This window comes from Sebastes fasciatus, chromosome 9 (genome assembly GCF_043250625.1).
Source record: "Sebastes fasciatus isolate fSebFas1 chromosome 9, fSebFas1.pri, whole genome shotgun sequence".
Taxonomy (NCBI): Eukaryota; Metazoa; Chordata; class Actinopteri; order Perciformes; family Sebastidae; genus Sebastes; species Sebastes fasciatus.
Window position 1 is genome coordinate 31,921,092 of NC_133803.1, and position 21,016 is coordinate 31,942,107.

The 21,016-nt window shown below is 39.6% G+C and overlaps 1 protein-coding gene and 1 long non-coding RNA gene across 6 annotated transcripts in view; one reads left to right on the forward strand and one right to left on the reverse strand.

Annotated features, from left to right (window-relative positions):
• Positions 1-14,238, forward strand: part of atrnl1a (attractin-like 1a) — a 267,677-nt gene extending 253,439 nt beyond the window's left edge. For all 5 annotated transcript variants that reach the window (XM_074647316.1, XM_074647317.1, XM_074647318.1 and 2 more), the window contains one exon: positions 12,034-14,238. In XM_074647316.1, coding sequence (XP_074503417.1) covers positions 12,034-12,155 — 122 coding nt within the window. In that variant the 3' untranslated portion in view covers positions 12,156-14,238. The remainder of the gene's footprint in view (positions 1-12,033) is intronic.
• LOC141774565 (uncharacterized) lies at positions 11,802-20,640 on the reverse strand. The gene is made up of 4 exons (XR_012595374.1): positions 20,537-20,640; positions 15,094-15,199; positions 12,350-12,442; positions 11,802-11,952 (listed from the first exon to the last, which is right to left on the reverse strand). It is a non-coding gene; the product is annotated as an uncharacterized LOC141774565 (long non-coding RNA).
• Positions 20,641-21,016: the final 376 nt, after the last annotated feature.

Here is a 21,016-nt window from a genome sequence, read left to right on the forward strand (position 1 = left end):
GCAGCAGACTAATTTTCAGGAAATTAGGACCAATAAGAGGCTTGACAGTTCTCATCGGGAGGCTCTCTGGGGGACGTCTGTTGTTTTTCTCATCAAATCAATAAAATAGCTGTCGTTGTTACCAGCGTTTGAAGCCTGGAGTCGATGTCTTCTTGTGTGCTTCTGTAGTGATCACAGAGTGATGATGATCGCAGATGTAACCACACGTGATAGAACTTCAAACGCACCAAGGAGCTGATAAAAGTCTTAAAAAGAAATCGCCCACCCATCATCCGTCCCCAGTCTATCCTCCCACCGCCGCTCCCCGGAGGACACCCTGCGTCGGGTCAGACAGCAGTCCTCCATTGATGTTAGCATGTATGAACGTGAAGCCACTGCGGGCTAGCTCCGCCTCCTCAGTGGGAGACACTTCAAGAGGAATCCTCGATGAGAGAGACGATTTTAGCTCGCCTTCCCTCGCACCGTCTTCTCTTTGTTTTCTTCTCGTCGTTCTCTGCTCTGCTCCCCCGAGGTGTTACCAATAACTGACCCTTTATATGTAAGAGATGGAAAAAGAGGAGACACCATGTTGGTTTCAGAAGAGGAAAGAAAGAAAGAGAAGAGTGCAGCAGAAGCTTTACAATTTTCTCAGCTGCCAATTTCTCAACCCTCATCCCTCACTCTGTCTTGTTCGTTATTTCTCTCTTTCTGTATCACTCTTTTTGCTTCAGGCCTCGGACCCAGAGAGTGGTACTAAAGTGTCTGTTTTGGTGATGAGTCACTGAGATTAACAGTGATAACTATATGGAGATTGTCAGAACCTGTAGATACCTTATCACCTATTGTTATCTATGTAAGTACATATGTCGGTAGCTGTGGCGAGATGTGTGTCAGCGTGGGTTTGACAGGCTGCTTTACGAAGCCCGGTCAGGCTTGCAAACCCTCCAGAGACTCCCGTTTTTCATCGCTCTCTCCCGGTTTCCTCCTGGGGTCACAATTCTCCTGTATTTCTCCCAATTTATGGCACATTTTTTTTTCCTTTTCGTTATCTCAGCCTGTTTCTAGGAACTGAACAGAGTGTATAATACCTACTGTTTCCACCCGGACGACAATAGAGCTACACCAACTGTCGTTTCCCGACGGAAGAGAGCAGTCTATGCTCGCGACACAGCGCAGTTTGAGCTCATGCATGGATGTATTAAGAGAATTGGATACAGCGTTGAAGGCGAGGCCCCCGTTCATTCCTATGAAAGTTGCCTAGTGGCACATGAATACAAAATGGCTCGACTTCCGTCTGGAAAAGTACCCGGATCTTCCGGCGATCTTCAGCATCCATTGGGCCCATGGAGCATGCTGCGCAGTAGCGTCGGCTCGGTCACATGACTCGGTCACGCTGTCGTCGCGGTCTGGGTCTCAGTCACATGAACGGAGGAAGGGAAATAACTCTGGATTCAACTATTAGTGCATTTAACAACTTTTAGGACCTAATGATTTAAATAAGTCTCTTCCTCAATGTAAGTCTATGGAAAAAAGTATTTTTGGGCCCAATGGCATGACGTGACGGACACGGAAGTTGTAGCCTAAATACGGCAGCGACATTGTTGTAAAAGGATCAAAAGGATGCCATGCTTTGTCAGGTCTGTCCGCAAGACGACAAGCCAACAACTTTTAAAATGCTTGTTTTCTGAATGGAGTTTGGATGGATCAGTGCCAGGCTGCTTGATCAAAAGGATGCCGAAATAACTAAATAATGATGCCGATTTGTATAGTAAATATGGCAGTGATGTTGTTGTTTCTACCATAGACAGTCTGTGGTTTCACACATACATTTATACAGAGTTTTGTCCGGTCTCTGTACAGATATGATGTACTATCGTAGCTCTGGGTGACCACAGACACATACAAGATTAATTTCCTCCATATCTAATTCAACAACGTCAGGACGTCAGTGACGACAGGAGGAGAATCTCAACGCTGATAGGCGTCTGTTCACCTCTTTGCATTGATTTTGTATGTGATCGTGTAGCGCGAAAAGTTTGCTTCGCTCTTGGTGTGAACATCATTACTGCATGATAGTTTTGAAAATAGCGTAGATTTTCTTTTAGCATGTTGTATTAGCTCAGCTTTGAGTGTCAAACTCTGCGTCCCTCTCTCTGTCTCTAGTCTGTGTGATGAGATTACAAGCTGCAGAAGTAGAGGAGGTCTCTGAGCTCTCGTACGGCCTTTTCTTCGCTCTAAACCAGCGAGACTCGCATGCACAACACACACACACACACCGCCGTGTTTAAAGCCAAATCAAATTCTGTGATAAAAGAATAATTTTTTTCATGAATCCCGACCCCAATAATCCAACCAGTGAATAGAGGCGACTCTCTGACAGCTGCTGTCAGCCAAATAGCGGTGGACGAGTCACACATGGCGCCTGCCTTCGAGAGCGACTCGTACAGGAGAGGAACAGCTTGACCACTGGGCAACTGTTTGATTCAAAGTCACGGCGGCCTGACATGATGGACAAAGCAGGAGAAAAAGACTTGACAGTCAGGAGAGGGAGGGATGGATGGAAAGAAAGGGGGGAATAAGATCTTATTTTTGGCTCCAGTCCTCCTTCTCCTGTCAGTTTTATGCTGTGCCTCCCACGGCTGCAGTTGTTTCATATTTTAATGTCTGAAATAAAATGGGACTCAATCAGCGGTTATGGGTTTACCAGGCTGCTCTTATTCTCAATTTGGTTGGAGTTGTTGAGGATGAAGAGAAAGAAAAAGACTCTCTCTCTCTCTCTCTCTTGAGCTTAGATAGTGGGTCAATAGAGACAGAGCCATGCAGTATTCTCAGCCTGCACTAATCTGCCTATTCAGCACCAGAGATAGAGCCGGGAATATCTGAGAGGGGTAGAAAGAGGAAGAAAATACAGGTACTGTAAGAAGTCTTTATGATTAAAAATAGAAAAGAGCAGCGTGAGAGAGAAAAGAGGTATTAGAAGGCTGAGAGGTTCGATTAGAGAGATTGGTGTAGAAATACTGGAAGTGAAAACACATGGAAAGTTTGAGAGATCCAGACGGAGACGTAGATGAGTGATTGAAGGAGTTGTTAAATAAGTGCAGTAAGTGGTAAGAGTCCATGTCGACGCCCCCTCACCCATAAAACCACATTTGCATATTGCCGCAGCGAAAGCTGAGATGATAAGTCCTTGTGGTTATGCTTTGATAAATCCACTCCTGGTTTCCTCTAAATCAACTGAGAAGTAGGAAGAAAATATTATAATCCTCCCTCTTTGCTTTACTTCCTCACCACTGCTCTCCGCTCTATCCCTTCACAATCTTTCTATGTCTTTCAGTGCTTTCATGTTGTGACATTCAGTTGTTGCACAAATTTATGGAATTTCAGCAAAATAACATTTTAATTAACTCTCATCTCCATCAACTATCTCTATGTTGAACATGTTGAACAGTAGGTTTAAAAGATTACACATCTAACTAAGCAACAGCAACCGATCAGGCTGTTCTCAAACACCGTTCGTAGCATGCCAGTTTTACTTCCTGTTTTTTGGTTAACGTTCTTTCTCAAACAGAGAACGGGGGTGTGGTTAATAGTCAGACGTAATTCATCACGACGGCAACCAGATTGCATCGTTTTTCAACCCAGTTTAGATGAATTTACTGTTTATCAGCCCACAAATGAGACAAGAATTATCTCAACACGCCGACTCTCTCTCACTCGCTCTCTTCTTCGGCCATCTTCAGCCGCACACCCGCACGTCAACCACAGCTCTCCGGAGGACGGATAAACATGTTGCCGAGGTCCACCGTTTGAAATGCATGAATTTCGGGACATTTTGGTGGTGCACCGTCCACCAGCACCGGCCGCTCTCTCCTCAGCTCCAGCATCGACACCGCACCGGGCTGCACTGAGATTTATTTATTTCTCTAACGGGACTTTTCTCTGGTTTTCTTTTGGGCTGAAAGTTGTGCTCCCCGCCATTCGGACCTGTTAGAGGCCCGCAATCCTCCGGTATCGGCTGCTTTCCGTTGATTTATCTCCAGCAGGAGGAGACGTTGAAGAAGAGAGCGAGTGAGAGAGAGACAGTCAGTATGTTGTGTTAATTCTGACGGTGGGATTTCATGTAATTCATTGCGTTGATTTCAACCGTTCTCGGCACACACAAACTCCATTGTGAAAAAAAACACACTAAACTAAGATGAAGGATCCAAAAATATAAATGAAACCCCCTCAGGTAGCTGATGTAAGAAGCTGGGCTAGCTAACTACAGCTAACTAGCTAATTAACTAAAAGATAAACTGACAGACAGATAAACAGATTCATCGGTTTGCTGCTCAGACTCAAACAAGCATGAGTGAACCAGCAGCTTGGAGGATGACCTTTGACCTGCAGCTTCTACTATAGTCAGACGTCATATTCTCATTTTAGCAACAACCTTCTTTTTTTTTTTAACTTTGATCACAAAATCAAGTCCGATCAACTTAGTCAGGAAATTACTCAAATAAATATGAAATATCAGGAATGCAAAAATGCACTGGAGGGGGGCTTTAAGTAATGCCATTTCTGTACTTATTTTAAAAAGTGCTGACCAATAAATCATATTTTCGTCGTCGTCTGAGCTTGAGTCAGGGATGTTACAGTTACTTAGAGCCCCGACTCCTCGACTTTTTTTAATCTTTATTTTCTGGCCTTTCTGATGGAGTGAAGGTCACTACCAGTCATCAGTACCACGGCAGTTCTCTCTAAAATAGAGGAAGCAGAAGCAGGTTCCATCAGTGTGCATGTCTTTGTCAATATATCAACTTTTCTACCTCAGCCAAGCAGAAAACCTTATTGTTTTTGTGACTATCTTCCATAATGTGGGCGTTCCCACCCAGATATTGTGCATGAAAAACAGGTGGATGGAAATGTGTCTCTGAATGTGAAATGATATCGTCTGTGTTCTTCAGGTTCTGTATTTGTTGGCGTCTTATTCTCCCTACACCCCTCCTCTCTCTGTCTCAGTCCTGACAAAGCATATTCAGCCTTTTGCTGTATCATTCTCACTTTGGCCGTCTTCCTACAGGGAGGAAAAAGTCTAATTTATTATCCCCAGACAGAAAATAGATTTTGGTCATTTGCATTAAAAAACATAAGAGTCTAATATGAGACAACACTTGGATTAATTAAGTAAAACTCTGCTGGCTTATTTTGTTCTGTTCCAGTCTAATTAAAGGAACAAAGAAAGCTTTTGCATCTCCTGCTGCTTAATAAATTGCTCAGTTAATGAATGAAGAAGGTCAGAAAGATTGTCGAGACTCATATTTATCTTAGACTAGCGTCTGTGTACAGTTGTGCAAATTTAGATTGATCAACCCCTGTGTCTTGTTTAAAGTATAGAAAAGAAAAGAGAGACCTTTTAGTTTTAGCAGCAGTTAGGTGTATCTTAAAAGTCCTGTCCTACACTGTTGTTACTGTTATAATGAACAAAACCCAGTTGTTTCCTCTCTATTTAGTTATTAGTAAGATGCATGTTATTGAGATGGCTTTGGAGTTGTTGTTTTTTTTAAAGGGCGGGTCTATCTGTGTTCTCTCCAAATGGAAACATCCATTCAGCCGTTAGCAGAAAGCAGTGACGTAGGTTACCACAGTAAGCTAATCAATAAGGTTATGAATGATGTGAACGCTAGCACTAGCTGAGTCAACATTAGCGGAGCTAAGTTTGGAAATAACTGAAAGGGTTAGTTCAGATGTTTTGAAGTGGGGATGTACTGAATGTATACTTTTGTGTTCTGAGAGGTGAAATTACTGTTTTTGTGAATAGGGTGAATGGAGTCTGGTGGCTTTGAAGAGAGCGATATAACGGCTTCAGTTCCCCGTCAGAAAGGGCTGTCTGATGGCGAAGTAAAGCAACTGTGCCCTTTCTGACGGGGAACTGAAGCCGTTATATCGCTGTCTTCAAAGCCACCAGACTCCATTCACAAAAACAGTAATTTAACCTCTCAGAACAGGGGAGTTGCTGGTCTGCCGCTGCCTTGATTGTGTGACTTTCTGATCTGAACTAACGTGGCGTCCACAGCGGTACGTTGCTTAGCTTCCTGCCGGTACTTCTGTCTGCTTCTCCAAACTGACCGCCATCTAAGTTACTGTATTAATACACTGACTATAAGGATGTATATATACTGTACATGTAGCAGCGTCATCATGCAGAAACCTACGTCAGGTCACCATGTGGGAAAAAGGTTTTAGAAGGGCTTGAAGGGGAAATAGCATTTTGACGCTGAAACATACTTTGACCAAAATGTGAATATTGGGATTTGAATACAGAATGATATAAAAACCTAAAAAAAACCTAAAATAATAACAATGGACCCGCCCTTTAAAGCTAAGCTAACGTTTTCCTTCTGCTTCCAGTCTCTGTTTTAAACTTGGCTCAACATAAATATATACAGTACATATATAGATATATGTACTGTATATATATACTGTATATATTTATGTTCATCAACATAAATATATACAGTATATATATATATACTGTATATATTTATGTTGATCTCCTCAGGTGTTTCTCTTTCCTAGCCCCTCTCAGACTCAGACTACTGACCTGTAAGCGTTGCCGTAGCACCGGTGTCCTTTTCTTCCTCTCTCTCTCGTCGACCTCCTCACCCTCCTCCCTGCCTCCCTGCCTCCCACCGCCTCCCTCTGGGTGTCTGACTGGATAGATGCTTGACAGGAATTGGAGGGCAGCGCTCGGAGACTCAGCTCCGTTGACCCAGAATGGATCTCCGATACTTTGATCCTCTCTGTCTTTGAAACCGTCCACCCCACCGGGATGCTCTCTCATGTCGACCCCCGACTCCTTCATCTGTCTGCTTGTTGACTTTTAGTCAAATACTCAGTGGCATTTTACTCTCAGCCAACTCCTGTGTTTATTATGTGGACTTTAAGGTTTGACCATATCAGGTTACTTTTACCTAAGTTGTTGTTTTCGCCGCTCTTTATTTGTTCAACACAGTCTCTCAGCAGTTCGTGAAATAGTCACGAGATTTAATCTATTTGATTTGTGTACATAGACACGAATTTGTCTTCTTTTTTGTGACGCTCAGCACGACTTTCAACAACGTATTTTTTATGCGTTTTCCTACAAATGTCCAGCAACATGTAATGCAGGTGTCAATTTCCACTCCTGTCTTTTCAAAATAAAACTACTTAGTTAGATTTAAACGACTGACTTGGTTCGGCTCAGGCAACAATCTACTTGGTTAGGTTTAGGAAAAGATCGCGGTTTGAGTTAAATAACACCAGATGTGCTGTAACTTAAGTACGGAAGTTACGTGACAAATAAATCAACTTTGACTTGTGGTTTCACACGGGACATGATCAACGGTCTCCTGGTGAAAGTCTGGTGTTGTTTGACCCACTAATCCGCCTCGACTTCCTCCCTACACGGCGTTTGCAGCTCTTTATATTTCCGGTTCACAATTACGTGGATTACATACAAATTGATTTCGTGCTGACGATCACAAAAGAATGTGAAATTTGTTTCTATGTACACAAATCAATACATTCAATTGTGTGACTATTTCACTAACTGCTGTGTGACTGGGCTGCTTTGTTGTAGAGTTTTGTTCTAAAATAAGAATATAAAAATCGAAAGCTGCTGTTGAAACGATTGAAGCAACAGTTTTAAACATGTATAAGGATTAAGTATATGGTCTTACTTTTACAAATTGGATCAGATGCATAAAAGTCAAGAGAAGGTCAGGACTCTGATGAGGACCGTTGCATCGTAGATGTGTCCTGTTTTTTTTTTAGCCACATAAATCACAAACTTTAAAGTTCATCACAAACTCTAAAGTTTATTTTAGTACTAGAAAGCATCTGCCTCAACTTTTTCCGATATCCTTCTGCCTTTGTGACATTTAAATATGAATTTCAGGTAATTTATAGATATTTTTCCGTCCTGCATTATTCAAACAATCATAAAGAAAGTCTCTACCAAACACTGCCATGTCCTAATAATGAAAGGCATCCTGGTTAGTCGGGATCAAACCTGAATCTTACATGAGTACATCAAAGCAGTCGTAGTTGTGCGTCATGTTTGCTGGTCTTCTAAAATCAGCGCCTCACAGATGCATAAATATTTGAATATCAATGTGTTACTGTTTGACGATGCTGTGGTATTTTCTGTTTACTATAATAGCGGATCCTAAGCAGGCTGCCGTCCCCGGTGTCTTGATTGAGGGCAAGCACAAACTCAGAAGCCAGACTTTGATGTTTGGAGGTAGAGGAGGGCTCGGCTATGAGGTCTGACATCGGGTTAGCATGCCGGCTCCTCCCGACACAGATGTTTTTTCCAGCTGCAGTTCCAGTTTCCCCACATCAAGACCTGTACCAATATGTGTTCCCGGGAGGAACTTTGTCTCTCGCTAAATGACCCCCATTAGTCTATCAGGACCGGCGTTGTGAGGGGGCGCTAATGACGCGTCAACTCACCTGACAAAACAATCACATTAACGTGCTGCGGTCGCCACGGCAGCAAATGAGCACTCGCACTCACCTGCAGCATAATTTGATTACTTTTGACCAATTTAATTTTGCAAATGGAGATGTGTGCGTTCACCCGGGAAAATCAACACAATTATGAAGGCAATTTGTCAAAGGTGAAAGCTGTTCTGATGGAAGAATATTCAGATGTCTCAGTCCAGTTTGGGTGTTGTCTCTTTCATTAGAACTGGTTGTGATGTGAGAACTGGTGGTTTACTGTATATCTGTGCAGACAGGTGTGTATATGAGTAAATCAAGACAGATGAATCACTAGTTTGAGGTCTTGTGGAGGTGACTGTATTGATGTTGAATAACTGCTGGCATTCCTGTTGCACTTGTCTCGACCTCCAGTTTACAGACGTCTGTCTGATCAGAGCAGCTTGAGTTAGATAATGTCTGAAATGTTGTTTCCTTCCTTGATCCGTCCCTCGCCTTTTTCTACTTTCTTTCCTTTTTTGTGATCGCTCAATCATTAACTAAACCTTTCCCTTTTGTCGTTAAGTCTTTTCTGACTGAGAGGGATTTTTATCACAAATTCCCCCTGTCTTTTTTGTATATCTATTAAATATAGTTTGGATTTTGTAATGGATATTTAATCACACAAATTAAATGTCAATACTTTTTTTTCTTTCTGACCACAAAAAAAATAAGATGTAGTAACTTGCGTTGTTTTTGTGTAAGAACATTTTTATTTGAATATCGCAATATTTTGTTTTGTGATACTTTCTCAATTCTCAAAAAGACTATAGATTTTTAATCAATAGTTTACATGCAAAGATTAACTCAATCAATACTTTATTTTATTTGCAAAGAGATTAGTAGTCTAGTGTTCTATTGATTTCATTATTTGGCTCTTTATTGACATTGTATGAGAAACTGTCCAGCGTCAGTCGGATGACTTTGATAACTGCTTGTACTAGGCTTGTCTTTTTTTTGTTAGGTGGAGGTGTGTTGCTTTGCGTGGCGAGGATGTTGTTTTGGTTGCCAATATACTTACAGCTATTATCTGTCTGGTGTCAAGACCCCCATCAGATAGTCTCTGAGTCGTGGTGCTGTTGAGGCAGTGGTTAGTGTATTTCATCGGATAGTCTCTGAGTCGTGGTGCTGTTGAGGCAGTGGTTAGTGTATTTCATCGGATAGTCTCTGAGTCGTGGTGCAGTACAGGCAGTGGTTAGTGTAATTCATCAGATAGTCTCGGAGTTGTGGTGCAGTACAGGCAGTGGTTAGTGTATTTCATCAGATAGTTTATGAGTCGTGGTGCTGTTGAGGCAGTGGTTAGTGTATTCCTTCTGTGTTCCTGCTTGTTTGCATATTCTGGGCAACATTGTGAAACCTCACCTTTACGTAGCGCTGCATGTAGTTTAGCAGGTTTTCTGGAGAAGGGCACGGCTCAATCCACTCCTCCATAGACGGGTTTCTTGTATACAAACAGTACTGGGTGCGTGCACATTCAGGTGGCAGAACTGTTCTGGCAGCCGTTGTAATCAACGTAGAGTTTGCATTGTTTGTACATTCTTGTTGACTAAACTAGATCCCTGAACACGAACATGACCTCTGTGTCCTCAATTGCACTGCAGTGAAGTGGCGTAGAAGTAAATTGTGTTTACTCCTGAAATATACAGATCTGCAAACATTTGGACTAAACCCCAAAATTAAAGTATTGTCTGCGGTAGACGAAACAAACAACCAAATTCCAACAGACCAGGTGCTGCTAGCCAATCAAAGAGCACTTAACTGTTGGCTGCCGTATCTCTGTGTCACAACTTTGCAAAATATGTATGAGCACAGGTGCATGCATAAACCTGCAGAGTCACGTACGCACACACTGAGTAACTGTGTAATCGGCTTTCCACCCATCTAAAAAAGAAAAAAAAAATCCCAAGAATCACTTGAGTGTGAAATGCTGAAAACATCCAAATCATATCAAGAGCGCAGCAGATTCCCTCCACTGTTTGTGTGTTTTGTTTATTTGGCTCCTGCACGCCGGCAGATTGAGCTCTCGTCATAATGACCGTGCATTGTCAAGCCCACGGTGTTGGGGAGGAAAGACAGGACGAGCTGCACTCCTAAGAGCTGCCACGAATCCACATTAACAGCAGCAGCAGCTACTGCCAACGTAACACAATGCTGCATCCGGCCCGCTGTGGAGAGTCAGGCATCAGATACACAAGTTGTTGTGAGAGGTACGTCATCCTGCTGGATGGTGGGAGGTAGAAACAGACAGGATGGGAGGTGATGCACTTCAGTGACCTCAGCGTTCGCCCCTTTGTTCTCTGCTGGAGAGATGGTTACAGAACATGTTGTGGATGTTGTGATTGCTGGTAGGACGATGGCGTCTCATCTGTCACATCGGCTGAGGCTTTTCACTTTCATATTTCATGTGGTGTATTCTGTTCTGTGGCCCCAAATAGTTCAATGAACACATTTGCAAACACACCCAAAGGAATAAATGAAATCCGAATATACATTAAATTTCATTTATTTGATAGTTTTGAGTTGATAAAAATGAACAAAACAATTGCTTGTTGCAAATTGCTATTTATGTCTTCACATGCAACCTGTTCTCCCTCCGTACAGCTCCCACCTCCCTCCTCCTTCCTTACAGCTCCCGCAATTCCTGCCTCCTCTCAGCTTCTTCTTTACTGCTCCTTACTCTCTCCACTCAGCTCCCTCCTCCCCCTTCCTCTCTGCTCCCTCCCTCCCTCCTCTCTGCTCCTACTTTATGGCTCCCTCTATACAGCTCCTTCCTCACAGCTCCCTCCTTTCTCCCCACACCTCACAGCTCCCACTTTACACCTCCTTCCTCTCAGCTCTCTCCTCCCTCCTCACAGCTCCCTCCCTCTTCATAGCTCCCTCCCCTCACCTCTCAATACCCTCTTCCCTCCCCTCAGCTCCTTCCTCCCTCTTCACAGCTCCTTCCTCACAGCTTCCTCTCAGCTCCCTCCTTACAGCTCCTTCCTCCTTGTTCACAGATCCCACATCCTCATTACAGTTCCCTCCTCTTTCCCGACAGCTCCCTCTTTCCTCCTCCGTTTCCTTGTAAGCTCCCTCCTCACAGCTCCCTCTTCTCACCTCCCTCCTTACAGCTCCCTTCTCTCAGCTTCATCTTTACAGCTCCTTCCTCCCTCTTCACGACTCCGTGCTCCCTCCTCCCTCATCACAGCGCCTTCCTCACAACTCCCGCCTCCTTCCTTACCGCTGGCTCCCTCTTCCGCTGGGTCTAACGGTCCCTCCGCCTCACTCCTCACCTTAATTTACAGTCCCTCTTTTGTCACTGTTTACATTTGTAGTAGTGGAATGACCACTGAAAACAGTTAAATGTCTGTTCTACTCCTGTTCTATTTCTATGATGTGTACATAGAACACAAGAGGGGACCCACAATAGAACCTCATGGAACATCTGTTGTGTAGGTGGTCATCGGCCACAGCTTCACCTCAACAGGCCACCTGTAATAACAGTGAAACAGCATGTTATATATATATATACAGTATGTTTCTATTAACTGTGTTTTCTGGTTGTGCTTCTAGGTATTGCTATAGCGAGTGCTCTGGTGGACAGCTCACAACAGCGAGTGATGGACTTCAAAGAAAGAGGCCTGGGACTGAAGCACCGCAAACACACCGTGCACCATCAAGGGACCTGTGTATGAACTGGATTCCCTCAATGAGGTAACAAGATAGCTACTACCGTGCCCCCCCCAGGGGGTTTCACTGGAGATATTCTTAGATTAAAGGGGACACATTGTAAACAAAGCCTGCAAAAATTGGTTTCTGATAGTGTCTTGGAAGGAAAGGAAATAGGCACCCAGAGTGGAGAAAGTGGCCCTCGCGGTCCCGTTCTTACCTGGTTTGAATGGAAATCTTCATCGACATGCTCTTCTTGTCCCGTCTATATTACGTTGGTCCTGATGAGCCAGGAAAACAAGAATTGGAAAACCTGCAGATTGACAGAGAAAACGTGTTTCGGTCAGACATTTACTCTGAGCGCTGGCAGGCTTTTCCACTTCCACGCCATATGTGGCTCCGCAACTCCAGGGCTCTACTCGTCTGTCATGCAGTCTGCCATATTGACAAGAGGAAAAAAAAAACACTTGTTTTACACCGTTAAACCAAACTAAATGGCTTCGAGCTGAAATTAACTGAGCTGAAATGACTGACTTACAAACCCACTCGGACTCAGGAGCAACGCTGGAAAGAACAACAACTAGATCAATGCAAAACGCTGTAGTGGGCGGTGAATTTTAAAGACTACTACTGTTGACATGTAAAAGATCATTGTTGAGATTTTCTCCTTTATGAAATACATGTTGTTGTTTTTTTCCCTGCACCTACATTTTGATATCTGCTCAGGTCCTCTGTGATGGAAAAGGGTCCATTCTGTGTAGCTTTGGGCCTTATACACGTCTGTATATGCACTATAAGTGAAATGCTTTACCAGTACATTAGGACCCTCTGTGGGATAATATTATGCAACTGATCATCCAAATGCAATGTTTATTCTAGGCTGCAATGTAACCTCGAGGTCGGTATCATCAAACACATACTACTGATGGTATTCACATGCCTATTAATTCAGTTACGACTGTGAAGATACATCTTTTTTCATGCCTGTTTACTTGCGATACAAACTTTTTATGGAACATATCTCCTTATGTAATATTTATTAATTATGCAAACTATACGGTTCATTTTACAAATGCACTAAGGATTTATTTTTTTTTTAACAGAAAGACTAAACAATAGATTTTACAAAGTGAATCTGTGCAGTATTCCCTTTTTTTGCTTGTACCCTCAGTGTCTTTTCATTTCCAAATATTCAACCCCGTCTCCTACAAAATTACATTCCCATACAATTAAACTGCATTCTCAATTACGTTTTTAGGGAAATATATTTTCTCCTGGATTACGGTTGCAGTTTGAAACACGTGGTTAACGTTGTAAATTGAATCAAAACAAAAAATGCAACAAAACTGCCTTGTTAGGTTTAGGAAAAATGTCGTGGTTTGGCTTAAAATGACTACGTTTGTTACATTATTAAGCTTAGTAAACATGACAATAGACAGTATGTGTTCCTCGAACAGGTATTCATAATGCAGCTTTGTGATTTGGGAACGGAATTTTTGGGAGACAGGGTATATATTTTATGCATCATAGCAAGTTTTGTGTTTTTTTCCCTTCACCAATAGTGTTAAAACCTTCAGCAAATATTGTAAAGTCACTTTTTATCAACTTCACGTACACAGAGTTACACAACTGTTCAAAAGTTTGGAATCTGCTGCCACAAAAGCTTTTAGCTTGTAGAAAGTCCTCTTCACTAATAGAAGTTATTTAGTTTACTACATGGAGAACAAAACGCTGTCCAGTGGTTCAACCAGACTGACAACAGAAAGAGACAAACAGTTGAATCAGAACAGAAGAGAAATCAGCAGTAAATCAGACTTCACAATAGAAACAGAAGGTTAATCTAGGGTTAACACTACTGGATGCACCGATACTGCATCGGATATCGGGCTGATCCTGACTCAATTAGCTGGATTGGATATCGGTGACAACGGGGCTGATCTATTAAATTCAATTTTATGTTTATATACATTATATCATGGAATTTTAATTCTTGTTTAAGTTTTGACGAATTTGTTGCTGCATTAAAAAATGTTTACACTTTAACTGTAATTCCTGTTAATTTTGAAGATTTCTTACCATGTTACTGATGTACGATCTATTTTTTTTTTTTTTTAATAAATATAAATTCTGTTAATTTTTAAGATTTTTTACGAAGTTACTGGAGTACAGTTTATTATTTTAATAATAAATAATTCACTAAATTCATATCTATGTATTTATTTGTCACATTTTGTTTAATTAAGTTAGAAAAGCAATGTTTATGTCAAGCCCGTAAAAGAATGATCCCAGTCAGTTCCACACAGTGAGGCATACAGCTCATTAATTAAACTGGTATCAGATCAGTACTCAGTATCGATTGATACCCAAAGACTAAACTAACATTCAAAATCAACCGTTGAGAAGACGTTACTCCGAACACAATACGTTACCCTGGTTACACACTGACGCTGAATTTCAGAGATTCAAATCGTGAATTCCTGAGAATATCATCCCATATCTCAGACTCCATACTTATTTCATTTTTACCAACAACAGCCTTAATACGCCTCGTATTGTGTGGACATCGACTAAATGAAAGTTTGCATCATTTCAGTCTTCTTCTATTGGGGCCAAAAGTATTTCAAAATGTAAATAATATATATTCTTGTCTGGATTATGCTGTTCTCATCTCTGTTAAAATAGTTATTAATGAAGGAAAGAAGAAGGGCATCTATATAACAGCTGATTCCAAACCTTTGAACAGTATCGTGTGTCTTTATATATCGAGCCTGATTGTTTCTATTCAGGCGTTTGTTTGTTTTCATGTAATTTTGCACCAGTTTGTTGTCGAGACTTCTATTAACAAAGGGCAGCTCACCACACTGTTTTTGTCCATATGAGCATAAATCTGTACATTTACAATTAAAACATTTTGATGCCTTTTCATATGGTAACTGGATCTGATATCCTGTGTTGTGTTCTTACCTCTGGTGTCGTATTGATCCGTGTTCTCAGGATGTCAATAGGGTCAAATGACGGCTCAGCAAACACTGCTGATGGAGTTACATACTGTAGATACTGGCTCAGCAACCTGAATAGACAAACACAATGAAAAAGCACTGAGCACAATGTGACTTCATTTACATTTTACATGATAATTACTAGGGCTGTCAATCAATTAAAATATTTAATTGCAATTTAATCGCACATTTTGAATCTGTTCTCCCTTAAAGGGAGATTTATCAGGTATTTAATACTCTTATCAACATGGGAGTGAACAAATCTGCTGCTTTATGCAAATGTATGTATATATTTATTATTGGAAATCAATTAAAACACAAAACAATGAAAGATGTTGTCCAGAAACCCTTACAGGTACTGCATTTAGCATAAAACTATATGCTCAAATCATAACATGGCAAACTGCAGCCCAACAGGCAACAACAGCTGTCAGTGTGTCAGTGTGCTGACTTGACTGTGACTTGCCCCAAACTGCATGTGATTATCATAAAGTGGGCATGTCTGTAAAGGGGAGACTCGTGGGTACTCATAGAACCCATTTACATTCACATATCTGGAGGTCAGAGGTCAAGGGACCCCTTTGAAATTGGCCTTGACTGTTTTTCCTCGCCCAAAGTCAGCCCAGGTTTGTAGTGTTATTTAACCTTTTTCTCGAAATGCTAGTATGACATGGTTGGTAACAATGAATTCATTAGGTTTTTTAGTTTCATATGATACCAGTATCTTCACTACAGCTTTAAAAGCTGAGCCGCTACAACCTCCGAAAAATCTATTGCATTAAAAAAAAAAATGCGTTAACTTTGACAGCGCTAAATTCATGCTCCCCAGAAGAGGAACCCTTTCCAATTTGGAAACTATTCTCGAACATCTCCCTCAAGCCAAAATGTCAACTTTGCACAACCAACATGTTAAAATCCAGCAGCCCTGTCTCCTAAAAATTACATTATCATACAACAAAACTGTATTAGCTAGCTAACTAGCCAGTCTCCAGACAATACCCACAAAATGCGTCATCATGTTTTGTAACAGAAAAGGGGTCAATACCAGGACAGATATTGTCAGTATGTTGGTTATTCTTCCATTAAGATGTTTTTTTTTGTTCTAACTAACATCATCCACAATGGCCTCCCAAGGCTCTGCTATTGTGCACACATATATTTATACTTTTATGGCTATAGGCATTGCAGTGGGATTCATTTTGCACCACAATTGTAAACAGTCTTTTTACGTCTGTATCACTAACAAATACTCTGTGGAAAGCACACAGCAGCTGCGTCCTTAGTCATGAAGCAATGGGGACTATATTACCGAGGTGATCTTCAAGAAATTAGACAATTTGTATGCGTGTGTGGGACGATCACCAGGAGAAAACAATGACGTACATTATATTATATCCAGGGAACAGAAGCGGAGGATGTAGTGGCTGCAGAGCTCTACTGTCTGGCTGAATTTCAAAATCCTTCACAGTCAGTGATGTAGTGGAAAATAAAAAGCTGGGTAAACATGTCACTAATCATTTGCAAATGCCTTCTTTTACCTTAGAATACCTTATCCTCTTGTAACCGATGTTAGTCTCATACTGCTCACTAAGATCAAATTATCAAAATAAACATCTATTACATTTCATTTGGATGAGTTTATCATTCGGCACATCCCTGATCAACCTTCATTTTCTAAATTTGCTTCAACAAAAGGCCTAAATCTCCACAATTGAAGGCTATTTTCAAACACTGTTTATCTGACTTTTGCTTTTGACTCCATTCTTTGAAGTCTAATTTGGATCTTGAAAGGCCTTTGGACCATTACACGATGCCAATGCTGCTACGGTCACCACCATTAGTGACCAGGAGGAGATAAGTGCTCCGTTTTACACTCTCAGCTCACTGTAGTTTTTTTTTCTAAAGATAAAAGACTGCAGTATTTAGCATTAAGTGGCCTGCTGGCATCTCCGCTCTGTTCAATACCTGCACGTCAGAGGCAGCGGGAAGTGGTGCACTTTCCCTTTTATCCTGATCCAAGAGGTTTTTAAACCGGTTCTGAGGATGAAAGGAAGGGTTTGTGTTTTTAGAGTGAAGTCAATATAAGAAGCTCAATACCTGAACACACAAAACGATTGCAAACTATGAAGAGGGTCAGCTCCATCTCCAATTATGTTCGTATGCAAAGTTAACGAGTAACGATTAGTGGAGCATTCTGTGTCAATCCAAGACATAATGTGAAGCTCACTGCTTCTGAAGTGTGCGCACATCCATGCCAAGATACTTCACTGCAGAGCACAAAGGAGGTCACTGTTACTGTAGGCTCCAAATAAAATAGTTTAGTTCTCTTTATTCAGATTTTTTTAGCCACAATCTTTAAGCTGACCCTGCTGGGTTTGGTTGCCGTAAACATAAACAATATGCAGTGGATATAACTCTATGACATGTTGTGTGATCCACAAGGAATACACCGACGTTCAGCAATTTGTTGCTGTTGTAGGTTTTGTTCTAATGTGGAGCAATACAGCATTCACAAGGTCTCTTTTGTTCACAAGCTCTCCATGTCTGAGTCACAACATGATCCACAGTAGCCAACATGTTCTCAACTGTTATACTAGGACTTTTTTTCGGCATGCTATAGTATGATTTTTTTTTTTTAATATATATATATATATATATATATATATATATATATATATATATACATATATATATATATATATACTATGATTTCTTTCGACATACTACACAATGACTTTTCCCAACATACCATACAAAGATTTTTTAAAGAATCTTTTTACAGACTATACCGTGACTTTTTTTTGACATGCTATACTGTGACTTTTATTTATGACATTTTTCGACATACTATACTATGACTTTTTTTCATAAATTTTTTCGACATACTTTACTATGACTTTTTTTCTCATGAAATTTTTCGACATACTCTACTATGATTTTTTTTTTAATGAAATTTTTCGACATACTATACTATGATTTTTTTTCATGAAATTTTTCGACATAATATACTATGACTTTTTTTTCAACACACTTTACCATGACTTTTTTTTCAGGAAATTTTTCGACATATTGTACTATGACTTTTTTCATGAAAGTAATCGACATACTATACTATGACCTTTTTCATGAAATTTTTCAACATAGTATATTATGACTTTTTCATGAAATTCTTCGACATACTATACTATGACTTTTTTTTCATGAAATTTTTTGACATACAATACTATGATTTTTTTTCCATGAAATTTTTCAACATAATATATTATAATTTTTTCATGAACTTTTTCGACATACTATACTATGAGTTTTTTCATGACATTTTTCGACATATTGTACTATGACTTTTTTCCATAGATTTTTCAACATATTATACTATGACTTTTTATCATGACATTTTTCAACATAGTATATTATGACTTTTTCATGAAATTCTTCGACACACTATACTATGATTTTTTTTCATAACATTTTTCGACATGCTATATTATAATTTTTTTCATGAAGCTTTTCAACATACTATACTAAGACTTTTTTCCTTAGATTTTTCGACATATTTTACTTTGACTTTTTTTCATGAAATTTTCCGACATACTATACTATGAATTTTTTCATGACATTTTTCAACATACTAAACTATGACTTTTTCATGAAATTCTTCGACATACTATACTATGATTTTTTTTCTTGAAATGTTTCAATATAGTATATGACTTTTTTATGAAATTTTTCGACATACTATACTATGAGTTTTTTTCATGACATTTTTTGACATACAATACTATGATTTTTTTTCCATGAAATTTTTCGACATACTATATTATAATTTTTTTCATGAAACTTTTCAACATACTATACTATGACTTTTTTCCTTAGAATTTTCGACATATTTTACTTTGACTTTTTTTCATGAAATTTTTCGACATATTGTACAATGACTTTTTTCATGACATTTTTCGACATACTATACTATGAATTTTTTCCATAGATTTTTCGACATATTTTACTTTGACTTTTTTTCATGAAATTTTTCGACATATTGTACAGACTTTTTTCATGAAATTTTTCGACATATTTTACGATTTTTTTCCATAGATTTTTCGACATATTATACTATGACTTTTTATCATGAAATTTTTCGACATAATATACTATGACTTTTTTTTCAACACACTTTACCATGACTTTTTTTTCAGGAAATTTTTCGACATATTGTACTATGACTTTTTTCATGAAAGTAATCGACATACTATACTATGATTTTTTTTCCATGAAATTTTTCGACATAATATATTATAATTTTTTCATGAACTTTTTCGACATACTATACTATGAGTTTTTTTCATGACATTTTTTGACATACAATACTATGATTTTTTTCCATGAAATTTTTCGACATACTATATTATAATTTTTTCATGAACTTTTTCGACATACTATACTATGACTTTTTTTCATGAAATTTTTCGACATATTGTACTATGACTTTTTTCCATAGATTTTTCAACATATTATACTATGACTTTTTATCATGACATTTTTCAACATAGTATATTATGACTTTTTCATGAAATTCTTCGACACACTATACTATGATTTTTTTTCCATGAAATTTTTCAACATACTATACTAAGACTTTTTTCCTTAGATTTTTCGACATATTTTACTTTGACTTTTTTTCATGAAATTTTTCGACATATTGTACTATGATTTTTTCCATAGATTTTTCGACATATTATACTATGACTTTTTATCATGAAATTTTTCAACATAGTATATTATGACTTTTTCATGAAATTCTTCGACATACTATATTATAATTTTCTCATGAACTTTTTCGACATACTATACTATGAGTTTTTTCCTTAGATTTTTCGACATATTTTACTTTGACTTTTTTTCATGAAATTTTTCAACAAAGTACATTATGACTTTTTTTTTTAATATTTCTACATACTATACTATGACTTTTTTTATGAACTTTCTCTACATACTTCACTATGACTTTTTCGTGAAATCTACTATACTATAGTATACTATACTATAACTTTTTTTCATGATTTAACATGTTAGGGTGCAGGTGGTATCCACTTGGACCCCCGCCGTTTTCTACTTTGTCGTTTTGGCTCGCTTGGTTTGTTTTGGTTGACGGATACGGAACAGATATGACCTCATGTTACTCAGACTACAACAATAAAAGCATTAACTTCCTTCTACCCCCACATAGACTCAAATGAAGCAAATATATTGATTCTTGCATTAAAGAAGATATTTCAAAATTAAAAAAAACAAAACATTTTTTTCCCACCACTAATGTTCAGTAATAACACGGTCACTACTCGTCCTCTTTCTCTCTACATAATGTCTGCTTACAGTATCTTTCCATCTCTCACGCCCTCGGTCTCTCTCACCTCCCTCTTCTTGACTCAGGGTCAGCTGATTCACATCCGTGTGATTGATGCCACATCCAGGCCTTAATCTTTATGCCATTAAGCGCCAATTGCGGTGGGTAATTTGATCTGAGGGCGAGTGACCGAGTCAGCCGCGGGGGCGACCCAGGATTACAAAGCACGCCGCTGTCCTCCACCACCCTACACACACACATTCAACCAAACCACCAAGCCTCTGAAGAATGTCACCCCTGTCAGCGCCATCCTCTACTCAATCCCAGCATGCACTGCTCTGTCATAAGTGGCCTTCTGCGCTAACAAAGAGGGCTTATTTTTTTTTCCTCTCGGCACACAAAGTGCAAAGATGTGAAGGATGAAAGTGAAGGAGTGAAGCTATTGACCCGCTGCATCAGCTTGATTATGTGAGCAGTAACCACAGAGGCATCATGGACGCCTGCGGGGGGGTCAGCTGACGGGTCGAGGTGACCACAGCTTCTTGTC